The sequence below is a fragment of the Saccopteryx leptura genome, chromosome X, assembly GCF_036850995.1.
Source record: "Saccopteryx leptura isolate mSacLep1 chromosome X, mSacLep1_pri_phased_curated, whole genome shotgun sequence".
In the NCBI taxonomy this organism is placed as follows: domain Eukaryota; kingdom Metazoa; phylum Chordata; class Mammalia; order Chiroptera; family Emballonuridae; genus Saccopteryx; species Saccopteryx leptura.
The window spans coordinates 66,316,667-66,342,485 of NC_089516.1; the positions used below are offsets into that span (position 1 = coordinate 66,316,667).

The window sequence follows — 25,819 nt, forward strand, 5'->3', positions numbered from 1 at the left end:
CCAGGTGTGTCCGCGCTGAGGGCAGCCGGAATGCGCAGGGCGGGGTGGGAGGCGAGAGGGGGCGGGGTCCGGGAGGAGGGGGGCGGGAACCCAAATTCCAACTCGCCTCCGTCCATCTCAATCGTGAGATCAAAAGTGGCAGGGGCATCCTGGGAATTGTAGGTCCCGGGGCTGGGGCTTGTCCAGAGGTGGCGGTGCTGCCCCAGGTCCCAGTCTGGCGGGAGTGGGGGAATGGAGAACCAAACCTCCTGAACTCTCCAGAGCTTCTGTTCGATTTGGTGGAGACATGAACTGGGGCGAATGTTGGTGCGGTGAGGGACTGAAGAGTCGGCCGCACGGCCCCCTCCTGTTCCCCTTTTTGCTAGCCGCACCCTTATCACCAGACTCCTTATCCTAGGCCAGCTCCGCGCCTGTCATCTACTGTGTAACCCAGGCACTCAAGAGGAGCAAACACAATGGGGAACTTGCTCCTCGAAGGAAAGGCCAGCCGGGTAACCAGACCCTGCCTGTGGCCAAGAGAAGCGAAAACTTGTGGAAATTAAACCATACCCTCAAGGTCTGGAGTCAAGGACACAGGTCCCCAACTGGCAGGGGAAACAGGTGGCATTCAGCCAACAGGTCAGGGTGCTGACCGACAGGGGCCTCCTCTTGGGGCAGGTGACCACCAGGTGGAGCTACAAAGCAACTCTGCCTAGCGCTCCGCGGGCCACCCAATCGCCTCCCTTGGCGTTGACTTCCAGCTTCCCTCTTCAGCCCTTCGTTGCCTCGAGTGCTCTCTCTCCCACCTCTAGCCATGTGTCTCCCCACGACGACCCTTCATGGTCACATCACATAGAACCCTAGAATGCTAGATGGAGGGTGCATCCTCTACCTAGCCCCAGTGCTGAGAAGTTGAGACTGGCCAAACGGAAGTGAAATTTATTCTGAAGCAGATTAAGAGATAAGAAACACGAACCAATGTATGTGTCTTGAAGAAAAAGGTTGTGTGTAGTTAAAAGCCACCTGTAGGCACAAAACTCCAGGGCTAAATGGCCTCTTTAGACCCCAGCCTGTAGGCAGGAAAGCAGCTAAATTACAGAGATTAGGGGATACAATGCATGGAGTGGGGTCGGTTTCTCCATCATCTTACATTCTCCAAGAAGGTCGTTTTGACATCTCTTTAGGTCACTGTCCCAAGCTGATACATCCCTGACACACTCTGTGCTTTCTACACAAGAACATAAAGACACAAGTCTGAAACACTATCTAAGCAATCTGTTCTAAAACATTTTCTTTTCAGAGAAAGGGCTCATGACTCATTCTCTTCCACCATCACCTCAGGTCAAAAACCAAAGGAGAGATGATTCCATGGAAGTTGGGTGCATGTCCACCACCTGGGTAGAAGGCCCCCATAGTTCAAAACCTGTCAGCCAAGTTCAGCCCACCCCTACCCCAGCAACACTGCACTGAGCCATTCTCCCTTCCTTGTTGTTGACAGGTGTAGACAGGCCTCAGACTCGGAGTGGCGGGAACCTAGGCAAGGGCATTCACTCCATCGTGAAATTGTTGATCCTGGTCAGCAGCACAGCTGTTTCCAAGCCTGGAGAGGTGCGGGAGGCGTGGTGGGGATGAGTAAGGGGAAAACTATGGACAAGAAAAATGAGGGAAGGGGAGGAAGTTCTTACCAGTCATCTCTGTCTTCTCAGTGCATCTCCTACGGGGAGAAAAGCTTCCCATTATGAGTTCTGCCAGCTTCTAGCACAAGCTTTTGACCCTGGATTTCCCCAAATTGCTTTTCCCAGGTTCAAGCCAACTTGGTGTCTAAGGAAGGGTCTCAAAGGTACCTAACAGACCCCACCCCACCCCCCAGGAAGCACATAGAAGTCTGAATCTATCCCATAACCAGGACTCTGGGGAGAATCAAGATCCAGAGAGCTGAGGCACAGAGCACTCACCCACGGAGGAGGAAGGGCCACAAAATGAGCAGGGTGGAGACACAGTTGGTGAGGAGCCACATCATTAGGTATGTCTGAGGGGGCTGTGGGAAGGAGAAAAGGCCCCTGTCAGTGGCCAGCACCCCAGAGGTAGTACATGGGGGGGGGAGGAAGGAAGAGAGGGACAGGGTTAAGGAGAAGTGAGGAGGGGGACAGAGGAGAAGGGGGACAGTCTCAGAGCCCTTACAATAAGCCAGACGGGATAAGGCATCTGCTGCAGCAGCTGGCAGTCGTTGGTGGTGACTGAGTCCACCCCTGTGCACCAAAGTAGGGAGAAGAGCCAGGGCTTGTTCACTACAAATAGGTTCACCAAGACATCGTCCTCATGCAGTGCCCTGTGGAGGTGAATAAGAAACAGAACATCCAGCCCTGGCCAGATAGCTCGGTTGGTTAGTGCATTGTCCCAAAGCACACAGATTGCCGGCTCAACTCCTGGGCAGGACACATACAGGAACTAATTGATGTTTCTGTCTCTTTCTCTAAAATCAATACATAAAACTTAAAAAATAAACAGGGAACATCCAGAATTGTGGGGCACAGGCATGGGAGGCTGTCTCCATCCCGCTTCAATCTACAGTGTCCCTGCCAAGGAGCTATCAGTCCCACCTTAGCTTGGCAGTCCCTGACCAGAAGTGATTTTCTTTGCATAGCTGGACTCTGTCTTTTGATGGGTTCCTATCTTTGCTGTCTGGGGCCACAGAAATATGTCTCTTCATGACAACCCTTGAGACATCTGAGGAACAGTGACCACATCACCCTCCCTTTCTTGTAGTGCGTGTGCCCGAGATAGAGACAGGAAGGGAGAGAGAAGAGAAGCATCAACCTGTTGTGGCACCTTAGTTGTTCATTGATTGCTTTCTCATATGTGCCTTGACCAGGGTACATCAGCCGAGCCAGTGACCTTGGGTTTCAAGCCAGCAACCTTGACCTCAAGCCAGTAACCTTGGGCTTCAAGCCAATGACCTTTGGGCTCAAGCCAGCAACCATGGGGTCATGTCTATGATCCCACGCTCAAGCCCACGAGCCAGATGAGCCTGTGCTCACGCTGGTGACTTCGAGGTTTCGAACCTGGGTCCTCAAGTGTCCCAGGTTGATGCTCTATGCACTGCGCCACAACCTGGTCAGGCTGACCACATCCCCTTGAGTCTTCTCTTTTGTAGGCCCAACAGTGGCTGGGGCTTGTAACCTGGCTTATCATTTCCTTCACCATAGAAACCCTTTTAATCTGATCTCACTCCAATTCATCAATGTTCCTTTCGAAGTATGGGGTCTGCACCTGCATGTGATCTCCAGGTGACTTTCACAAGCTTTGAGGGGAGCAAAACTCTTCCAGCCTTATGGGCACAGTGCCTGGAAGAAGGCAGCACCAGGTCAGGTCTGTTTCGGCAATGCGATGTGCCACCAAGGACTCTATGCTCACTGTTCAGTCAAAGCCCCAGTCTTCTCTGCATGTTCCTGCTAATGTTCCTATCTTGTCTTGGTGCCACTGAGCTGCTTTAGGCCCCAAACACAGGTCTCTCTGTCTATCCCTGTTGCATTTCATCTTGGTGCATTGGGTCCGTCCTCTCAGAGTACTTAGGCTCCTCAGGGACTTCATTTCATCATCTATATATTCATTAACAGTTCACATCTTCTGAAACATGATCAGCAGTCGACACTGACCAAGACAAGACTAAGGTGAGGGCCAAACTCAATGTTGGGCCTCCCTCCGTGGTGACAACTTGGGGAAATATCCTTAAAATACTTATGATAACTGGGCTGTCATTCAGTGCACAGTTTTTCTATCTGAATGTTTGGAAGTTCATCATGTTTACTGGTTGGGTCAGCCTTCGGGGCCCAGCTTCCCTTTGCAGTTCTCTGCTTTCTTTTCCCTGTGTCCATCCTGTCTCGCACTTAGCCCTTTGGTGTAGAATGAAAGCTCAAATCCTTCTTGTGGCCTACAAGGCCCTCCCCCACCTGGCTCCTGCTGCCCTCCCCAGCCTCGCCCGCCCCTCGCTCACTAGGCTGCCATCCCTGCTCTTCCACAGCTCCTCTCAGTGTTCGCTCTTGTGACCCATTCACTCTCAGCCCAGACACCACCTTTTCCTGATGCACCCCCAAGCCCCTCAGTCCCAACCCCAATAGCTCTATCGCATCTCCCCATTTAATCATCTTTATATCACTTACTGGTGTCCAATATGCATATATTTTGTTCAGTGGTTTATTCTCTTTTATTTGTATGCCCAAAGCCTATAACAACTAGCGCCCAACAGTTAGCAAGTGTCTGATCAATATTTGCTGTGTGAATGAATGAGTACATGAATGGCCTTCACACTCCCGGCACTGACTCTTCCCCACTATGAAGCCTCATGTGATGCCCTCGGCTCCTTTCCTTTGGCACTCACCTTATGTCCAACTGTGGCAGGTCCTGATAGGGGAGGTTCAGAAACAGCGGCCGCTCAGTTCTGTTGACTCCCTGATGTCCATATATCTGGCGCATGCTCGGTGCCCGTTGTTGGACGTTAGCCCGATCTTCATCTGGGAGCCAAAGGACCTGTGATTCAGGGAGGATGGCCATGAAGCTAGGGATGGCCTGGGGATCCCAGGGGCAGGGGCAGAGCAGAAAGCTTTGATCACATAATGGGGTACATGAGCTTGGGTGGGACCCTGGGGCAGGGGCAGCTCCAGATTGTCACCATGGTCTAGGGAAGGCAGAAGGGGTGGTGAGGGGCACTGGCAACATCACCATGGCTGGAGGCACCCTTGCATTCAGCACAGTCTCCAATGTCTGGTTCACAAAAGTATCATGGTATGTGTGGTTTTGTGGGGGGCGGCGCAAATCAAACATAATGGAAAGGTTGAGGGCTGCGGCTTCCTTCAGGAGCTCTTCCAATGTGGGTACTGTCTGATTCTCAGCCTCTGTCCGATCAGGGCCCGACAGCTGCTTGGCCTCCCGAAAGGGTGGCCTCTATAAGAAGAGGAAAAGGTTTTCAAGACCAGAAGAAGCTTCTGGGCCATTGCCCTATCATCATCAGCTTATTTATTTATTTTTTTGTATTTTTCTGAAGCTGGAAACAGGGAGAGACAGTCAGACAGACTCCCGCATGCGCCCGACCGGGATCCACCAGGGGCGACGCTCTGCCCACCAGGGGGCGATGCTCTGCCCCTCCGGGGCATCGCTCTGCCACGACCAGAGCCACTCTAGCGCCTGGGGCAGAGGCCAAGGAGCCATCCCCAGCGCCCGGGCCATCTTTGCTCCAATGGAGCCTTGGCTGTGGGAGGGGAAGAGAGAGACAGAGAGGAAGGAGGGGGGGTGGAGAAGCAAATGGGAGCTTCTCCTATGTGCCCTGGCCGGGAACCGAACCCGGGTCCCCCGCACGCCAGACCGACGCTCTACTGCTGAGCCAACCGGCCAGGGCCATCATCAGTTTATTTATTCCCCCACTCGGTGTCCAGCTTCTGCCCACCTCTGAGCCAGGGGCTTTCCATCCTCCAACCATGGCCATTTCCATACCCTTGAACACCTTGATCTGTGACCCCAACCTCCTACCTCCCCAGTTTCCCAACTTCCTGTCTCTCACTACACTTCTCATGAAGACCTCTGGGATCTTAACCCCTTGGTTTTCTCCCAAGCCGTCAGCAGTGCTCTCCCTGCATCTACATCCCCTACTCACGGTCCCTCCACGGCTTGAACTACTCTTCCACGGCATCCTTGACAACGTTCCAGACCAACCTGTTCAGCAGACCCTAAACTCTGAGTCAGCTTTACCACTGCCTGCCTCCTGTCCCCTAGGGGGGCAGAGCACACCATGTGGACTATTAACACTGCAGTCCTGTTTTCGCTCCAGTGCCACTTAGCCATCCTTTCACTTGTCCCTGATTTGTTCCCTCTCCCATTCCTCCTTGAGGCTATTCCAAACCTCAGCCGCTCTCTTCTCCTCCTCTTGTAATCACCACATGACCTTACATCCTAATCACTGGCCTAGAAAAGCAAGCTACCTAACAGTTACTAAGTATTTACTATGTACCAGGTAGTGTTAGAAGAACTTCATGCAACAGGGACTTGTCTGGGAAGCAGGTGAAAATGTCCTCTTTGCATGATGAAAGATTAGATGGAAAGGAGCACTCTGCCCCCCTACCCCCACCCCCCGCCACACGGAGACCTCTCTGCTCACTTGCTCAGTCAGGTCCTGTCAGTCAGCTTCCTTTTCCACTAGGTGGGAGGGACTGCGGACAGAGCCTGTGTGTCTCTTGCCCAGCGCAGGGCTCAGCAAGTGCTTATCACTGAGTGAACTCTGTCCCGAGTGCCCCTGCACATGGCTGTCTCCTGTCGCTGTCCTCACCTCCAGGAACCAGGCCCCAGCATTGAGTCTCTTCAGTTCCGCCCAGGAGAAGTCACTGCTGTGGGCAGTGACGCGTGTTGGGAACACGGCTGCCACATTCGTGGTTCGGCTCAGGTGCTCATCATGCATGAGGAAGGGGACACCATCAGAGCTGAGGGCAGAAGGTGCCAGCAGGCCAGCTGTGGGGCTGCTCTCACTTCTGGTGGCCCCTGCCCTGCCGCCTGCTGGTCCCGAGCCACCCTCACCTGACCATCACATCGGTCTCAAACACGGCAGCTCCACATTCAGCCGTCTTCCGCAGGGACATCAGGGTGTTCTCAGGGGCCAGCTGGGGCAGGCAACGGGGGAGAGAGTGGCAGGGCAGGTGGGAGCCTGGGAAGGGAAGGCCCAGGCCTGGCTGATGCAGCCCCTCCCACTGGCCAGCATTCTGCCCGACACTCACCATCGGGGCCCCTCGATGGCCCACCAGCCTGGGCTTGGGCGGTAAGTCTCTGGCTTCCATGATACAGGGGGAGGAGATACATAGGGGGACCAGGTAGATGGCCAGGACGATTCCAAAAAACAGGCACAATAGCAGAATCCGGTGACCTGCGAGGAGTGAGGGGAGGCGCTGGAGGAAGGCCGGGCGTGGGCCCCGGGGTAGAAAGCAGAGCGCTGGTGCAGGGAGTTGGGCAGCGAGGCCCTGCGCGCGCGGGGTCGGCACCTCTTCGGTGAACACGGTAGAAGGTATCAGCCACAGGCCACGCGAGGACAGTGACACAAGCAACGGCTCCAATGTGAAGGAATGGGGCTGTGGCCTGTGGGTGAGAGTTGGAGGGGGAAGGAGATGGCTCTCCTCTCCAGGGCCCTCCCTTTCTCCTCCGAGGACCTGGCTTCTGGAGCTCAGAGCCTCTTGCAGTCTCGGGGGACCAGCGAGCAAGATAGGTCCTGGGGTTGGCCGTAGGCCAAGGCTCCGTGCCAGGCACTGGAGATCAGGCACTCACCTGCAGTGACAGGCCTAAGCTTAGCCACTCCTGCTTCCATTGGATGTCCAGCACAACCAGGCCGGAGGGCACGAGGAGCATAATGAGGAGCAGCAGCACCTGGGGGACCCAGATGAATGGGGCCTCTATGTCAACCTGGGGCCATGGTCACCTGGGCTGCACAGCACTCCGTGAAAACAGGGCCCTTCTCCTCCCCTGATTCCTCCACCTTCTTCCATTTAGCAAATACTTCCTGGGCTTCAGGTCCTAGGCTTGAACCCGGTAGGAAAACAAGGCCCTCAGCCAGAAGGCAGCCGAGTGCGGGGCCCAGGGACCCTGTGTCCCACTCACTGCCATTCCCACTCTACCTTGTGCACACCGTGCAGATGCAGAGGCTGGCCACAGAACCACAGGAACACAGCCAGGACCTGGACAGACGGTGTTGGCGGTAATGAGGCAGAGAGAGGTGGGTCACGGAGGTGGCTTCCAGGGTGACACTGCCCTCCCTTCTCCCCACAGTAGGAGGGAAGAGCCCAGGAGGGGTTAGGCCAGTGCCGGTGCCCCCTTCCCCCTGACCCACCAATAGCAGGGATGCGTATGTGACCAGGAGAGAGACAAAAAGCTTAAATGCCAGGGACCAGTCCATCCAGTGTCCCCAGTGGTGGAACAGGAATCTGTGGGAGGGGAGAGGCAGGCCTCTGAGTGCGGGAGAGGGTGTTAGCAGTGGCCCAAGGGGCTTGAGGGTGGGCGGACCTTGAAGGAGGACTAGAGGGCAGTGAGGGGCACCCCTTCAAGGGCCAGGGACTCCAAGGACTTGGGAAGGCTGCGCGGAGGGGTCTTCTAAGGGACGAGAGCACCCAGGGGTTCCAGAGTGGGAAGTCAGGTGCCGTGTATGCTGAGCGGAAGGGTCCATGACACACTCGTTGAAGTTGTGCAGGTCATTGAGAAGGATGAGCCCGATGTACAGCCAGCCCAGGGACAGGAGGAAGGTGAAGACAAGCAGGCTGAACCAGACACACTCGCACTGGAAAGGGGCAGGGAGGAGCTCGCAACCGATCCCCACTTCCAGCTCAGAATCCCCAGTGGAGAGCAGCAGCTCAAGGAGACTTCCTGCCAGGCACTGGGCTGCTCTGATTTGCAGGAAGCTCTTCCCGGATTTGAGAGCGCCTTTCTTCCTGGGGAGTACAGGCCCCTCCCCTCCAGGCCCCCTCCCCTCCAGGCCCCCTCCCCTCCAGGCCCCCTCCCCTCCAGGCCCCTCCCCTCCAGGCCCCCTCCCCTCCAGGCCCCTCCCCTCCAGACCCTCTCCCCTCCAGGCCCCCTCCCCTCCAGGCCCCCTCCCCTCCAGGCCCCTCCCCTCCAGGCCCCTCCCCTCCAGACCCTCTCCCCTCCAGGCCCCCTCCCCTCCAGGCCCCTCCCCTCCAGGCCCCCTCCCCTCCAGGCCCCTCCCCTCCAGGCCCCCTCCCCTTCAGACCCTCTCCCCTCCAGGCCCCCTCCCCTCCAGGCCCCCTCCCCTCCAGGCCCCCTCCCCTCCAGGCCCCTCCCCTCCAGACCCTCTCCCCTCCAGGCCCCCTCCCCTCCAGGCGGCCTCTGCTGTAGACTTCCAGCCCCCACCCTACTCCACCTGGCTGGTCTGCTTCCTCTTCTGGGGGCACTGCCTCCAGTGGCAGCTATACAGGCAAAGAAGGCAGCGGGCCCAGACGGAGCAGCAGTCCTGGAACTGGGCCATGGTGAGGGCCTAGGGGAGGAACACGCCGCTGTCAGGGCCTCTGGTAGAAGGCAGACCTCAGCCTTCCCCCCAGTGTCTCCGAGGAGCCTGGGAAAGAAGCAGAGGCCTGGGCTGCTGCCCAGCAACGGAGGTCCCAGACGCCAGAGGAGGCGAGCAAAGGGGGCCAATCTCCAGGCTCTTTCCTTTCTTTTAGTCTGGATACCTGGGCAGTCAGCGGGACACCTGGGCAGTCCCGCCTCTGCCGGCAGGACGAGCACCCAACCTCTCCTACTTCACAGCACCCCATGTAACGGCATCCAGCTCTGGGGCGGCACTGCTGTCCGCGGGGGGGGGAACCCACAGAAACTGCGCAAGCTGTGGCGAACTGAGTTCAGCAAGTTGAGGCGGATCTGGCTAAGCTTCTGGCAGCCCCGCCATACGGAGCCTTCCACCTCAGGAATTAGGAGTAACCTGAAGCAGGAGTTCCAGTTCTGACCTGGGGCTAAGGGGAGGCCTAGTTAGTTGGCCAGTTGCTATGGATACAGATTGCACACTTCACAAAGCCCTGACTGAAGGATCCTCTGTCTCCACCTTCCAGGGGGTAGGGACATGGCCCATAGGAGAAACGCCGGGAGGGGGGGGATAGGCAGCCTTCAGAAGGGGCTCTTCTGTCTCCGCACCTCTGGGAAAGCCAAGCCCTCTCGCCCCAGTCTGATCCCTACCTGCCCAGCCAAGTCCACACCCTGGCCAGGAACCCAGTCTCCACCTCCTCCCTCAGGGGCCCCACCCTCTCAGGTGCCTTGGGTGAAAGTGCAACAAATACAGGGCAAAGGTATGTGGGGGTGTGGTTGTCTTGGGACAGGTGATCCCTGGCCTTCTGCTTTCAGGTCCGCCTGAGACTGACCCCCAAGCTAGGCTGGGTGTGATACTGAGCGTCCAGAAGAGGGTGCGATTTGTGTCAGCACTTGTACAGGCGTGTGTACTAGTGGCTGCAGCACAGATGGGTTCGCTGATGATCTTGGGCGGGTAAAGGAGCTCCTGAACACACCCAAAGTGTGTGCTCTCTGGGACACAGCCTCCCGTCATGTGGGCTCTGCTGAGGCTGTGGAGTCTTGGCTGGGTTCACAGTGCCAGGCTCCTGAAAGGACGGGTGGCTGTCCCTGAGACTGCCCTCCTTACCCTAAGCGTGCCTTGGGAAAGGAGGTTAGGGTGGGTGCAGAGGGGTGGGGGCTGGGGCTGGGGCACAGGAACTTCTCTGCTTTCTGTCCCCTTCCCAGGCAAGAGCCATCCCAAAGGAGGCCCTGCCTGTGCCCAGACCGGGACTAGGTTGTGGCAGCCTGCCCCAGGCTCCGTCTGCACCTCCTGCCTCCCCCCAGGTTCTGCCCCTGGGCCTCAGGCACCGCCTGCCTGAGTCCCACCTCCGTCCAAGAGCTGTCTGGAAACGGTCAGGGGGCAGAGCAGGGCGCTGCCCAATCCCTGCCCGTGGCAGCCGCCCCGCCCGCCCCCCACCTGCGGCACCAGCCTGCCCGGCCCTCACACCTTTTCAGCGGCCACTCTGCTCCACACCGCACCGCTCGGCACCGCTTCCCAGCGCTCTCCAAGTTGTGTGCCTCCTCCCTCTTCCACTCTACGGCTCAGCTCACCGGTCAAACAGGTGGCATGGTTGCCACCTATAGGAGGCTGTGTGGGTCCTCTCTGAAGGCCTGCAGCTGCTCTCGGGCCTGTGCCCAGTCCGGCTGGGAAGATGGGAGGGAGGGAGGGGAGGGTAGCAGATCTGCTTCTTTAGTTGCTGCTGCCGATCAGGGGGCTTTGGGGCGAGGAATTCCTTTGTGCAGCCTTCCCTGTCCCTCTGTCCCGCCTCCTGCTCCCCTCAGTCACTGCTGGGGCTTTGTCCTGGCTCAGGAAGGCGCGGGCTGAGGGCACTGGCAGGCAGGAGGGAAGCTGGGGGGAGGTGACCACGCAACTTGGCAACTTGGCACAGGAGAAGGGCCCCAGCCAGCCCCCGGGGGAGTGGTGTGTGAGGGAGTCCAGCATTCAGTCTCCAGCTTCATGGGAGGGCAGGCTTGGTTCATCAGCCGCCCTTTCCTCCTGGGAGGCTACTTCCACTTCTGCAAAGAGAGAGAGAGAGAGAGAGAGAGAGAGAGAGAGAGAGAATTGCAAGCTAGTTCCTGCATTCTGGGCAGTAGGTTGCCTTGTTTCTTAGCCAGGGGTCCCCATGGGCCTTCCCCTCCATCACCCCGACAGGATATGCTCATTCAGGATGGCTGGGACTTGCGTCATTCCAGCCGCCTCATCTCTAAGGCATCCAGTTTCCTTGCAAGAATCATTTGGGGAATGTGGGGTGTGAGGGTCACAGTCTTTGGAAAGATCAACACATTGTCTACGTAAGAAACGCTCCAAACTGTAAGAATTTTTATGAGTTTTTTATTTTATTATTATTATTATTATTTTTTTAGAGACAGAGAGAGGGATAGATAGGGACAGACAGACAGGAACAGAGAGAGATGAGAAGCATCAATCATCAGTTTTTCGTTGCGACTCCTTATTTGTTCATTGATTGCTTTCTCATATGTGCCTTGACTGTGGGCCTTCAGCAGACCGAATAACCCCTTGCTCGAGCCAGAGACCTTGGGTCCAAGCTGGTGAGCTTTGCTCAAACCAGATGAGTCCGCGCTCAAGCTGGCGACCTCGGGGTCTCGAACCTGGATTCTCTGCATCCCAGTTGGACGCTCTATCCATTACGCCACCGCCTGGTCAGGCTTATGAGTTTATTTGAGCCAAACTGATGACAATTGCTGGGAAGCAAACTCCTACAGGACTGAGAAAATGCTCCGGAGAGTGGCAGCTGTGCAGACTGTTCTGCACACTAGAGTCAAAGGAGGAGATGTAAGGGGGCTCCACGAAACCCACCTGAGGCAGGTTAAGAGGTCAGGACAGTGGAAAGTGGGGAAACCTCAGACTGGATCAAAAGGAAAACAGACATCCTTCTTTTACAGTGGTGAAAACAGGATAGTTAATAATTAACACTTACAGTGACTAGAGAAATAGAGAGGTATGTGGGACAAGACAACAATGGGGGTGCAGTAGGTGTGTCCTGAGGATTCTTGGAAAGAGTATTCTGAAATGCCAGGAGTAGGTTGTCATAGATGCACAAAGACAACAGGCTCAGTTAAGGTAAAGAGTGACCTTTGTCAAGGGAGCTACAGGCCTAGGACGTGATTACCCACCATGATCTGCTTTTAGACACTTTTGGTGCAGACCACCCTGTGCGGCTACTTTGTCCCTGGGTTTGTAAGGCCTGCTGTGCAGGCCTCCCCATGCTTGTCAGCTTTAGCATGTGGCCCGTTTGCAGCAGAGGGGGTGCCAGCACTTGTAGTCAGCTGAGCGCTGAGGCCCAGGGCTCTGCATGGACCAGGGCTTGGGCTGCCTTGAGTCGCTTTCCTGCTCTACCTTTCGGCAGACATGGTGGCTCAGCCCATTATGGGTCAGCGCAGTGTGGGTGGGAAAGGCTGCCTCTCTGGGGACAGCTTGGTCACCCCTCCCCCTGCACACACTGGGATTGCAACAGCAAAAAGACTTCTCTTATGCCAGGAGACAGCTCCCTCCCTCCCGGCCTTCCCATTGTATCCAGGGGCTCTAGTTGGCAATGGCAGAGGCTCTCTGGCTCCCTTGACATTAAAATGCAAAGAGAAGCAGGGCTGCTAGCTGGCAGGCCAGAGGGCTGCGGGGGCACCTAGTCCTCCACAGGCTTCGCTCTCAGCAGGCCGTCCTGCTGTTTCCTTTGCTCCCTGTGAATTCCAGGAGTCCTGGCTTCCCGTGCCGAGTTCTGGGGTGCTTTTATTAGGGGGGGACTGGGATTCAGAAGGCGTGCATGAGAGAGGCCCAAGGCCAGTCAGCACCTGTGGCTGGCTTTCTGAGGGGGCCCCCTTTCAGCTTTAGGCAGAAACGGAGAACTCGGGTTGCCTAGTGAGGAGTAAGCCACGGCCCTCCGCAGACCTTCCAAAGGAGACAGCAGGCCACAGTGTGCCTCCAAGCACAAACCAGGCTTCTGGGCAGCAGGGATGTGCTGCTGCTCCAGTTACACAAGCTGTGGCTAGACCCGGGTTCAAGTCCTAGCTCTATTGCTTACTGACTTTGTGACTTTAAGTAAAACTGTGGCAGGCGCATGGATGCTCACTAAATATGGTCCCTTCCTCCTAGATCTAGTGGCTAGGCAAGCTGTAAATGGAGGTTGGGCCCATGTTTTGCTAGTGTTATTCTAATTTCCTAAGGTAGCAGAGTGACACGAGGACACAGCATGGTGCTCATATCCCCCTAGGGGGACAGGGACCACGACAAGGCAGTGAGGACCAGGTATGTGCATGGATTGTCCTTTGTCCTTCATAGTGTCCCCACGGGCCAAGGAACACACGTTGAAACTATAGCGCAGAAGACTCTTTCCAAACAGTAGAAGCACTAAGTTTTATTTATTTATATAACTACATCATTAACATTTAAAAAGTTTTCATTGACCTCAGCATCATGGAAGAGCACTGAGGGTACTGTAAAAATATTTCAGATCCAGAGAGCTGGCTCCTGAGGTGGGGCGCAGGGCCGTTGCCAGACTTCCCACCCGGTCCGGGCTCCGTCATTAAGCAGAGATCACCTAGACATCAGGTAGCACAGACTGGGGATGGCTGGGGGTGCTGGGGACCGGGTCTCCAGGGTGAGCAGGGTAGGCTGCCTCCCAGCAGGTGGCTGGGGCCCTTCCGGAGGAGACAGGAGCAGTCTGGGCTGCACGCTGGACACAGGGCCGACATCCCACACAAGTTCCGTCCCTTTCAGTAGCATGCTGTCCTTTTCTTCCAAAATAAGAAACCAGAAATTTAGAGGAATCTTTAAAAATCCCCTCTGGCTGCACCCTGAAGGCGCCTGCCCAGGCAGAGGTGGCGAGTCCAGTTCAGCGGGCCTCTTCTGCGATAGGGGAACAGCCAGAGAAAAAGCTCTGATTGCTGGCCAGCGCCCGTTTCTTTTTCTTCCCTGGAGCTTTGTTCTCTTGGGATTCCATGGCGGCATGGTCCAGCTCCGGGAGGCTGAGGGAGGAGGCGCCTGGCTGGGTTGTGAGCAGAGCCTGCTGCATGTCACCCATCTCTCTCAGGATCTAGGAAGGCCAGAGACAGGCATGACTTGGTGTCACCTGGGGGGGCAGGGCTCAGCCTGCTCCCAACAGCACAAAGTGTCCCCAGGATAGCTCTGCGGATAGTAACAGACTCTAGCCTGTGCCCCGTCCCCGGTTCCCAACGGGCAGACTGTCTGTCCCTCCCCCTTCCCGACACCACTCCCTGTCTGGCTAAGGCAGGGACGAGGTGACACAGTTGGCAATGGCTGCCTCTTAGCCCACCGACCTTGCTGTTGGGAGTGGCACAGACAGGCTTGAAGAAGCTCCGTCCTGGGGTTACCTCTGTGGGATCCTCCAGGTTGAAGGAGCCTTCGGAATCTCGGCTCCGCTCAGTGGTGCCCGAGCTATCCTGGGAATCAAGCAAGCAGGCTATCAGAAATTCAGTTTCCAGGGTGACAGAACCAGAGTCCCCTCCACCCAGTGAGACACCAGCTCAGAGGGCCTCGTCAGTGTCTGAGCAGGTCTTAGGGAGACCATGTGTGGGGGTGGGCTGATGGCAGCTTCTGCAGGCAAAGAACGAGGTAGCATGGGCACGTCACGAGGCAAGGTCTCAAGACCAAGCTCTGATCATTTCTTTGATTCACTTTTCCTTTCTCCAATCCTGCAGTATCCTTTTTAGTATCTCCACAGGCTGTTGTCTATACTAGTCTTTTATCAGAGAAGGAAACTGAGGCTAAGAGAAAGAAGTTCTTGTAGAGCTTTGATTAGAATTTTGACCTGATGGTGTAAAAAAAAAAAAAAAGCTAGATTAATAGTCAAGAAGCCTGAGCTCTAATCTTCATCTTTATCTTCTTTTGTTTTACAAGTCTAAAACCCTTAAAAATATTTTATTTATTGATTTTAGAGAGACAGAAAAGGGAGAGGAGCAAGAAGCATTAACTCCCATGTGTGCCTTGATCAGGCAAGCCTGGGGTTTTGAACCAGCAACCTCAGCATTCCAGGTCGACACTTTATCCACTGCGCCACCACAGGTTAGACAAATTTTTAAAAAAATTTTAAAGATTGGGGAGACATTGGTTAATAAAATTATATTGGCTTCAAGTGTTCAATTCCTTTTTTTTTTTTTTTTTTACAGAGACAGAGAGAGTGTCAGAGAGAGGGACAGATAGGGACAGACAGAAAAAGAAAGATAAGAAGTATCAATCATCAGTTTTTCGTTGCAACACCTTAGTTGTTCATTGATTGCTTTCTCATGTGTGCTTTGACCGTGGAGCTACAGCAGACCAAGTAACCCCTTGCTCAAGCCAGCGACCTTGGGTCCAAGCTGGAGAGCTTTGCTCAAACCAGATGAGCCCGCGCTCACACTGGTGACCTTGGGGTCTTGAACTTGGGTCCTCCCAGTTCGACGCTCTATCCACTGCGCCTCCGCCCGGTCAGGCATCAAGTGTTTTCAATTCTTTAATACATCATCTGTATATTGGATTGTGTGCTTACCACCTAAAGTCAAGTCTCCTTCCATCACCATATATTTGACTTCCCTTCACTCTTTATTACCCCTCACCGCCCTTTGCTATGGTAACCAACATACTGTTGTCTCTATGAGTTTTTGTCTTGTTTGTTCATTTGTTGCTTTTAGTTCTAAATCCCAAATATCAGTGAAATCACATAGTTCTTGACTTTTTCTGTCTGACTTATTTTGCTTAGCATGATATTCTTTTTTTTTTTTTTTTGGTGTATTTTTCTGAAGTGAGAAGCAGGGAGACAGAGAGACAGACTCCTGCATGTGCCTGACCGGGACCCACTGGGCATGCTCACCAGGGGGCGATGCTCTGCCCATCTGGGATGTTGCTCTGTTGCAACCAGAGCCATTCTAGCACCTGAAGCAGAGGCCATGGAGCTGTTCTCAGTGCCCAGGCCAACTTTGCTCCCATGGAGCCTTGGCTGCGGGAGGGGAAGAGACAAAGAGAAAGGAGAGTGGGAAGGGTGGAGAAGCAAATGGGCGTTTCTCCTATGTGTCCTGACTGGAAATCGAACCCAGGTCTTCCACATGCCGGGCCAATGCTCTACCGCTGAGCCAACCGGCCAGGGCCTAGCATAATATTCTTAAGGTCCATCCATGTTGTTGCAAATGACAGTATTTCATCTTTCCATGGTGAGTAATACTCCATAGCACATATATGTACCATACCTTCTTTATCCAATCATCTATTGAAAAAAATCTTTGGTTGTTTCCATGTCTTAGCCACTGTGAATATGCTACAATAAACATAGGAGTGCAGATACATTTGCAAGTAAAAGTTTTCAAATTTTTTGGGTAGATACCCAGTAGGATTGCTGAGTCATATGGTAGTTCTATTCTTTTTTATTAATTCATTTTAGAGAGGAGAGAGAGAGAGACAGAGAGAGAAAGTGAGAGAGATAGAAGGGGGAGGAACAGGAAGCATCAATTCCCATATGTGCCTTGACCAGACAAGCCCAGGGTTTTGAACTGGTGACCCCAGCATTCCAAGCTGATGCTTTATCCACTGCGCTGCCACAGGTCAGGCCAGTAGTTCTAGTCTTAATTTTTTTTTATTTGTTTATTCTTTTACAGAGACAGAGAGTGAGTCAGAGAGAGGGATAGACAGGGACAGACAGACAGGAACGGAGAGAGATGAGAAGCATCAATCATTAGTTTTTCGTTGCAATACCTTAGTTGTTCATTGATTGCTTTCTCATATGTGCCTTGACTGTGGGCCTTCAGCAGACTGAGTAACCCCTTGCTTGAGCCAGCAACTTTGGGTCCAAGCTGGTGGGCTTTCTGCTCTAACCAGATGAGCCCGTGCTCAAGCTGGCGACCTCGGGGTCTTGAACCTGGGTCCTCAGCATCCCAGTCCGACGCTCTACCCACTGCGCCACCACCTGGTCAGGCTCTAGTCTTAATTTTTTGAGGAACCCCATACTGTCTTCTATAGTGCCTGTACCACCTCACATTCCCACCAGCAGTGAACGAGGGTTCCTTTTTCTCCACAGCCTCTCCAACACTTATTACCTGTCTTGCTGATAACAGCTAATCTAACAGGTGTGAAGTGATATAGCTCATTGTAGTTTTGATTTGCCTTTCTCTAATAGCTAGAGATGCTGAGCACCTTTTCATATACTTATTGGCCATTTGTATGTCTTCTTGGGAGAAGTGACTGTTTAGGTCCTCTCCCAATTTTTTTTTTTTTAAACAGGGACAGAGAGAGAGTCAGAGAGAGGGATAGATAGGGACAGACAGACAGGAACAAGAATGGAGAAAGATGAGAAGCATCAACCATTAGTTTTCTGTTGTGCATTGTGACACCTCAGTTGTTCATTGATTGCTTTCTCATATGTGCCTTGACTGTGAGGCTACAGTAGACCGAGTGACCCTTTGCTGGAGCCAGTGACGTTGGGTTCAAGCTGGTGAGCTTTTGCTCAAGATGGCAACCTCGGGGTCTCGAACCTGGGTCCTCGGCATCCCAGTCCGACGCTCTATCCACTGCACCACCGCCTGGTCAGGCTGTCCTCTCCCAATTTTTAATTGGATTGTTTTTGTTGTTGAGTTGTATGAGTTCCTGATATATTTTGGATATTAACCCTTTATCGGAGTTGCCTGTAAATATCATCTCCCATTTGGTTGGCTGCCTTTTTATTGTTGGTTTCTTTTGTTGTGCTGAAACTTTTTAGTTTGATATAGTCCCATTCATTCATTTTTGCTTTTACTTCCTTTGCCTTTGGGGTCAAATTCATAAAATGTTCTTTATAATCAAGGTCCATAAATTTAGTTCCTATGCTTTCTTTTATGTAACTTACTGTTTCATGTCTTGTATTCATTTTTGACTGGTATCTTTACATCTACCCAACAATAACCTCATGTGGCTTCCATTTCTACACTTTGTTCAGTGTCTGCCTGGGCTGTCCTGAGCACTTTAATCATTCAGCATTTTGATCCATTCTGAGCTCATTTCTGTGTACGGGGACACATAGCAGTCTGGTTTCATTCTTTTGCATGTGACTGTCAGATTCCCAGCACCATTTACTGAAGAGGCTTTCTTTCCTCCACCGTATGCTTTTGGCTCCTCTGCTACAAATTATTTGCCTATATACATGTGGGTTTATTTCTGGACTTTCATTTCTGTGCCATTGGCCTGTGTGTCTGTTTTTCTGCCAATACCACACTGTTTTAATTACTGTCACTTTGTAGAATAATTTCATGTCAGGGAGTATCATGCTGGGGTCTGATTTTAGCTGTCATACCAGCTGTGTAATATCAGGTGAGTCCCTTGAGCTGACCTCTAGGCCTTGGTTTCTTTCTTTTTTGGTTAAATGGAAGCACTGGACTAGATCAGTGGTTTTTACAACTAAAATCCTAAGAGGACACCCAATATGTGAACAGGTCAAGAACAAGTTGCTTTGGTGGGTAAGGGGTCAAACTGAGTAAGACCATGGAAATTTGCTTGGAGGCATTCCCATGGAGCCACCATGGGAGTCTGGAACCTAATTTGAAGAAACCATAGGAATAGGTGCCAAAGTCACTGTGACATCCAGAATTGTTAGCTTAACCTCTAGTGTGCTGATTTAGCCCTCTAATGACTACCTACCTCAGAAGTTTTTTAATTGAAAACACAGGGCAAAACTGCTTAAATGTAGATGTTCAAGAAATGCATGATGAAAGATTAGACTAAGCTTGTTAAAATGATTGTTTATCACAGAGAGCTGCAGGAACGAGCTCTGGCCGTGGGCGCAGATAGGTGGAGGGAAAGTGTGTGGACCTGACCCGCCTGGTGCGACACTCTATCTGCTGCCCTTCTCCGAACACATGGGTTTCCTGGAGCTTGGTATTGCTGGGGGCAATCTAAGGAGAAAAGCTACAATTCACTTAGCTCACAGCAGTGACTATTTGAAAGACCAAGTTCCTGTGGGTTTTTCCTTGAGCCATGGCATAGCCGGTTCCCATGGAGAGGGGCTAAGTAACTAGCGTCTCGAGGTGTTAGAAGGATTAGCTTCTTTCCTGAAAGCTGCCACTCAGCACGTAACCAGAACAGTTTGAGCACAGCCTGTGGATCAGGCCGGTCCTGCATGTCCCTATGCCTGCGAATGCCTGCTCTCCTCTTCCTTTTTTTAAAAATTATTTATTTATTTATTTTGTGACAGAGGCAGAGAGAGGCAGAGAGAGGGACAGACAGGGAGAGAGATCAGAAGCCTCAATTCTTCATTGTGGCACCTTAGTTGTTCATTGATTGCTTTCTCATATGTGCCTTGATGGGGGTGGGGTGGGGTGGGGTGGCTACAGCAGACTGAGTGACCCCTTGAGCCAGTGACCTTGGGTCCAAGCTGGTGAGCCTTGCTCAAACCAGATGAGCGCGCGCTCAAGCTGGCGACATTGGGGTCTCGAACCTGGGTCTTCCACATCTCAGTCTGATACTATATCCACTGTGCCACCGCCTGGTCAGGCTACTCCTCTTCCTTGTTCCTGCCTTGGAAACTGCACAGGGACTTGAAAGCCGAGGCTGGGAGTGGGGAGCTCATACCTGGGAAGGGTTGTGCTTTCTTTCTTTTTTCCTTTTGAGAGAGAGCAAGAGAGAGAGAGAGATAGACAGACAGCAGACAGGGACAGACAGAAGAGGAGAGATGAGAAGCATCAACTCATAGTTGCAGTACCTTAGTTGTTCATTAATTGTTTTCTTATATGTGCCTAGACCGGGGGGCTCCAGCTGAGCCAGTGACCATGGGGTCATTTATATGATTGCTCACTCAAGCCGGTGACCTTGGGGTTTCAAACCTGGGTCCTCAGCCTCCCAGGCCGACACTCTATCTGCTGCACTACCGCCTGGTCAGGTGGGCTGTGGTTTCTGAAGGGGATGTGTGGACAGGCAGCAAGGAGAAGAAGGATTAAGCGAACTGTGTCTTTTTGTGATCATAGACAAGGGGAGCGAGGGGGAAGGTTGTGCAGGAGGCCAGGTTTCGGGATGGAGGAGAGGGTGGAAATGAATGGGACGTGAGGGGTGACAGCACCGTCCTACCTTGTCTTGCTGACGGTTCCTACACTTGGTGGCGTCGCAGTTGCATTCCACGGCACAGTTCGACTTCTGTCGCCTGCACCCACACTGCTTATTCCCACAATAGCCCTTGCAGGAACACTGCAAAACAGTTTTGAAGGAAGACTCATTACTGAAACGGTTAGAAGACTAGTTCAAAGGGCTTTCCTGTCATTTGCAAGCCTTGCTCAGAAACATAGCAAGTACTATGGACATTACCAATCTTCTACCTCTTCAGTTCTCTCTTTAGTGAAGGAATGATCAACGTGAACCACCACAGGTTTACTGAGAACAAGTCAAGCTAGACAAACCCATTTTGGGGGACAGAATACTGGAAACACAGATCAGAGGGGGACCTAACAATGCAGCGCCACCAACAGACTCATTTCCTGGGCAAAGTGAATGACCGTGAGCTGGTGGTAGTGGACTAAGACATATTTAAGGACTGAGCACAGCCTGACCAGGCGGTGGCGCAGTGGATAGAGCGTCGGACTGGGATGCAGAGGACCCAGATTTGAGACCCTGAGGTCGCCAGCTTGAGCATGGGCTCATCTGGTTTGAGCAAAAGCTCACCAGCTTGGACCCAAGGTCGCTGTCTTGAGCAAGGGGTTACTTGGTCTGCTGAAGGCCCACAGTCAAGGCACATATGAGAAAGCAATCAATGAACAACTAAGGAGTCGCAACGAAAAACTGATGATTGATGCTTCTCATCTCTCTCTGTTCCTGTCTGTCTGTCCCTGTCTATCCCTCTCTCTGACTCTCTTTGTCTCTGTAAAAAAAAAAAAAAAAAAAAAAAAAAAAAGGACTGAGCACAGTGGCTTGATATCTTCAGATCTACCCAACGTGCTCCACCCAGCTCACATTTCTATACTTTGTTCAGCCTGGGCTTTGTCCTCGGCACTATAATCACTCAATATTTTAATGAATCACTGATAGCATGAAATACAATCATTTACATTTGTATAACACTTTACAGTTTTCAGAGTCCTTTCATATAGTATACAAACATAAAATTTCATTTGAATCTCATAACCGGTCTACAAGGAAGGCATATTAATCTGCTGTAACAACAGTATCAAGATGGAAAGATGATTAATATGTAAGATAATAAATTCACACTTCAAAAATATTTTGACAGGTTGAAATAATGGGCCAAAAGTAAAAGAAAAGTTATGACAGCGATCAATGTAAGTCTGGTATTGAGGTTGTCCCCAAATCTACCATATAAATACAGTATGGGGGGCAGATCTGGCTTAAAAGTAGTTGTTGCACAGAAGGCCTAGGGCTTTGGGGTGTTGCCAAGTTCCATGAGTCCAAAATGTGAAACGGCTGTCAAAACGCAAACGCAGCCGGCCCTGCGGTGGCGCAGTGGAGAGAGCGTCGACTTGGGTGGGATGCTGAGTTCCCAGGTTCGAAACCCAGGGCTTGCCTGGTCAAGGAACATATAACAAGCAACCAATAACAAACTGAAGTGGAGCAAATATGGGTTGATACTTCTCACTGGCCCCTCTGTAAAGTAAAAAAAGTAGTCTTAAAAAAAAAAGCAAATGCAGCTAGGCAGAAATCTGGAGTTCAGAAACTACTGGGAGCAACTGCATCACTCTACCTTGGGTTAGCCACACACATCTGAAATAATCTACCCCATCACAGGGCACCATTTTCTCTCAGGCATATATAGCATAGACAAGAAAAAACTGCATTCGGGTGCCCACCCCTCCCTTAAGAAGTAAAACACTACAGATGCAACTAAAGTCTCCTGTCTACCCTTCTTGATCCCATCCACCTCCCTCCCTCGCCCCTCCCTCCCTCCCTCCCTTCCTGCCAAGGGGAGGGCCTCTTCAATTAGGTGTTTATTATTCCTGTGCATGTCTTTTACCACATGGGTTTTCACTAAAAAAGATGTAAGGGATTTTCTCCCATTTTCAAGCTTTATGTTAGCACATGTAGCTCTGGTCCCATGCATTTTCACTCCATGAACATGCCCCTATTTGTCCCTACTACTCACAGCACCACATTTCACAGTAACCAACCAGGCTGCACCACCAATAGCTGACGGTAGTGTGCCAGGCAGTTATAAGTGCTTTCCATGCATTAAGTCCATTTCATCAATAAGCATATTTGTGGACACATTGGGAGTTCACTCTGTTTAATAAGGAGGACATTAACCAAAAAGGAGTCAGGTGACCAGCATTCTAGGAAGTGATATTATAAGAGATGATGGAAGAATGTGGGATAGTTTGGCTCAGAGCAAACAGGTGGCAGAGGACACAGAATGATGGATGAGTCAAGACACCTCAGAGAACGTCTAAGCCCTGATGGGATGCTTGAAGCACCTCTCTGCTATCCCTGGTTTAATTTCCCCAAACTCTACTGATCCTGACATAATAGTTTGCGCATCACTTTTTCTTTCTTTTCTTCAAGTGTTTATTGAAAAGGAATACATTTTGACCACAGGACACAATTCCGTCATCTGGAATGACATGGAATCAGCTCTATCCCACTGTCATTGCACAGTTGTTCAAACCCTGAGCATAATTTCCACCTCATAATTTCTCAGAGCTGAGTGATGCCTGGCTCCCTAAGCTCACCGCATGGCATGGTTTCCAGGAATTCTCACCATCTTTACACCAAATTGCCCAGGTTCATCTTTAATTGTGATACCGAGAAACGAGCATAACTTTCCAGATGTGGTATGACCGCTGTGCCGTAGACTGACACAGACACCTCCGTCGTTATGGACCCAGGTCATGTTAACAAGGCCTAGCAGCAGCTTGCTCCCTTGTCATGTCTCTGTTTTGGCTGCTCAGTCCTAAAGCGAGCGCGTCCTGCCTGAAGGTCTGCACATTTGCTGCTTCCTTTGCCTAGAATGTTCTTTCTCGGGGTCTTTTCCGGACTTGCTCCTTTGTTTTGTTCAGATCTCAGCTGAAGTATCTCTTCCTCAGAGAGGCCTCCCTCAAGCACTATTGTGAAAAACTTCCTACTCCATATGTGACTTTACTATATTTTCTTTTCATTTCTTATCATCTAAAATAATTTTTAGATAAAATAAAGATAGGAACATTTTAAAGGCTTTTGATACATATTTTCAAATTGCCTTACAGAAAGGTACACCGAATTTACATTCTTTTTTTTTTTTTTTTTACAAAGACAGAGACAGAGAGGGGGACACATAGGGACAGACAGACAGGAAGGAGGAGAGGTGAGAAGCATCAATTCTTTTTGTGGCACCTTAGTTGTTCAGTGATTGCTTTCTCATACGTGCCTTGACCAGGGGCTACAGCAGAGTGAGTGACCCCTTGCTCGAGCCAGCGACCTTGAGCTTCAAGCCAGCGACCTCTAGGCTCAAGGCAGTGATCCCGCAGTCAAGCTGGATGAGCCTGCACTCAAGCTGGAGACCTAGGGGTTTCGAACCTGGGTCTTCTGCATCCCAGTTCGACACTCTATCCACTGCACCACTGCCTGGTCAGGCCATATTTACATTCTTAAAAGCAATCAGGAATGCCCATCTTAGTCATACTTGCCAACAATGGACATTAAAGTAACAAAAGCACTCTGTCCTCCTGCCCACACGTCTCCATTTTATGCAAAGGGACAACAGTATGAGAGTGGGACCTGCAAGGCGCCATAAGGAAGAACAATGAGACTTTCATAGCCAAGACCCCCTGGGATGATTTACAGAACAGCCTATTTTAGCTGAACAGGGAATAACTTTCTAACAGTTCTAGAACGCCATGGGCTGCCCTGTGAGATTCCCCACTACCAGAAGTTTTCAAGCTAGCAGAGGCTAGAACTATACCTGATAGATAGCAGAACAGTCATGACACACACGACAGGTGTATTCACATCAATGTCATATGCACTGGGTACAACCTCGCCTTATTCCTTCTCACACCAGGACGAGGTCAGAATGTAAGACATGAAACATGACCTTGCCGGAGACATAACCTCAGACATGCAGGTATGCGGGGGACTTGCACGTGTGTACAGACGTGTGTATTACAACTGTTGGCAACCACTCAGCACTGCCCGGCACCCCAGTGGGAACCGCTGTAATGGAGGGCTTCTTTTCACATAATGGGCAGGCGAGCCGAGAGGATGTCTGCAGTGCCTTTCAGCCAGTGGTTTTCAACCCTGACTGCACAGAGGAAATCTGTGGGGAGCATTTCAGAAAGGCCAGGTCCCACCTCAGGCCAATTAAATCTGAATACCAGAGGGTGGGTTCCCTGCCCCCATGTTTCAAAACTCCCATGAGGATTCTAATGAGCAGCCAGGCCCGAGAACTCCTGCTTTGGAGACTGGAATGCTCCCAGCACTGATGTCAGTGTTGTATCACGTCGTCGAATACAAAGCTCCGGGAAACACTTTAACACAAAGAATACCAGGCTAGGGATTAGGAGACCTGGGTTCTATTCCTGTATTTAATACTTGGCCTGGCCTGGGACAAGTCGCTCCGCCAACGTTCTTTCATCACTTAGGCAGAGACGAGAATACCTGCTCCGTCTTTTCTGCCAAATGGGACAAACGGGAATATTTGTAAAATGTTTCCTATGCTTTCCTAACAATACCTGCAGACACGTTATCTGTCACAAGGCGCTTTCACATACATTTCCTTCTTTTAACTTCTCAGATACCATGCAACACCATATAAAGGTAGTATTATCAAAACCCATTGATTAAAAACAACAAAACCCATTTATACAACTTTGACTGTTATTTTGACTCAGGATATTACTGCCAGCAGGGACATTATATACAGCTGTTCTAGTCTAACCCCTTCATTACACAGATGAAGAAGCTGAGACCTGGAGGTTAAGTGACGTGGTTAAGGTCATCCAACTCAGCAGTGGCCAACTCAAGACTAGAACCCATGTCCACCTGGCTTCTAAGCGATTGTTCTTTTAAACTGTGTAAGTGTCTCCCAGCATGCTCTTAGTGCACACAGGCGACATGGCTGAGTGAGGAAGCCAACCTTTCCGGCAGCATCTTTGGACAAGCCATCATTGTGGGGCCTGCTGCAGCCTCTTTGGCAGTAACCCTGTATAACCAAGGCTGCTTCAGCAGGCCTCAAACAGCAGTCATCAGAATGGCCTTCCTGCAAAGCATCCAGGTCTACAGCGAGTGCCTGCGGGTGCCTGATCAAAGGGCAGTCAGAGCATCCATGCACTGCGAGGCTGCACCAAGGGAGAGACTAGACTTGCTGCCCTTAAAGTCCAGTTCTGTTCTCTCCTCGAGTTATAAAATCAGGGGAAGAGCATCTCTCACTGTTTGAGACACAGGAATTGTCACTGATAGCAAATGTTATTTCTTTGCAATGTTAAGTACCCATTCCTTTCTAGGCTGAGAGCAGCAGTGCTGTAACGGGTCACAAGCTGTCCTCGAGGAAGCCCGCGTTGGCTTCTCTTCTGCAAGCCCGGCCCCAGGGTCGCAGACCCCTCCCACATGCTTCCTGTGCTTTCCGCTCCGCTTCCTGTCACTGAGCTGACCTCTCGTCCACAGTCAGCTCGCGCTCCTGCACTTCAGCCACAGGATGTTTCTTGAGTGAGTGAATCAGAGTGAGACATATTCTGAGACATGTCCTCTAAGTGTCCCAACCCTCTGCCATCTACTACTTCTACCCTGTTTCCCTGAAAATAAGAAATCCCCCGAAAATAAGACCTAGTGCAATTTTTTTCAAGCTTAGAAATATAAGGCCTCCCATGAAAATAAGACCTAGCGTAT

At 51.7% G+C, this 25,819-nt stretch overlaps 2 protein-coding genes across 9 annotated transcripts in view; both read right to left on the reverse strand.

The window, feature by feature from the left end:
• Nucleotides 1–903: 903 nt before the first annotated feature.
• GDPD2 (glycerophosphodiester phosphodiesterase domain containing 2) lies at nt 904–10,858 on the reverse strand. Of its 5 annotated transcripts, XM_066357235.1 has the most exons (16): nt 9,186–9,415; nt 8,879–8,992; nt 8,178–8,281; nt 7,838–7,931; nt 7,626–7,685; nt 7,279–7,377; nt 6,999–7,092; nt 6,738–6,883; nt 6,541–6,623; nt 6,296–6,446; nt 4,699–4,920; nt 4,358–4,506; nt 2,161–2,308; nt 1,935–2,017; nt 1,665–1,693; nt 904–1,579 (listed from the first exon to the last, which is right to left on the reverse strand). In XM_066357235.1, the coding sequence occupies exons 1-16, from the start codon at nt 9,267–9,269 to the stop codon at nt 1,527–1,529; spliced, it is 1,713 nt and encodes a 570-aa protein (XP_066213332.1). In that variant the 5' UTR covers nt 9,270–9,415; the 3' UTR covers nt 904–1,526. The 5 variants fall into 5 exon arrangements, with proteins under 5 accessions (XP_066213332.1, XP_066213333.1, XP_066213331.1 ...); XM_066357236.1 differs by lacking the exons at nt 1,665–1,693; nt 9,186–9,415 and adding an exon at nt 10,502–10,858 and having other exon boundaries at nt 904–1,623; XM_066357234.1 differs by lacking the exon at nt 1,665–1,693 and having other exon boundaries at nt 904–1,623; nt 9,186–9,416.
• A 2,560-nt stretch (nt 10,859–13,418) lies between these two features.
• Nucleotides 13,419–25,819, reverse strand: part of KIF4A (kinesin family member 4A) — a 128,982-nt gene continuing 116,581 nt past the window's right edge. For 3 of the 4 annotated variants that reach the window (XM_066357204.1, XM_066357206.1, XM_066357207.1), the window contains 3 exons: nt 20,087–20,203; nt 14,347–14,469; nt 13,419–14,102 (listed from right to left, as the gene is read on the reverse strand). In XM_066357204.1, coding sequence (XP_066213301.1) covers nt 13,902–14,102; nt 14,347–14,469; nt 20,087–20,203 — 441 coding nt within the window. In that variant the 3' untranslated portion in view covers nt 13,419–13,901. The remainder of the gene's footprint in view (nt 14,103–14,346; nt 14,470–20,086; nt 20,204–25,819) is intronic. The other variant, XM_066357205.1, reaches the window with a different exon arrangement.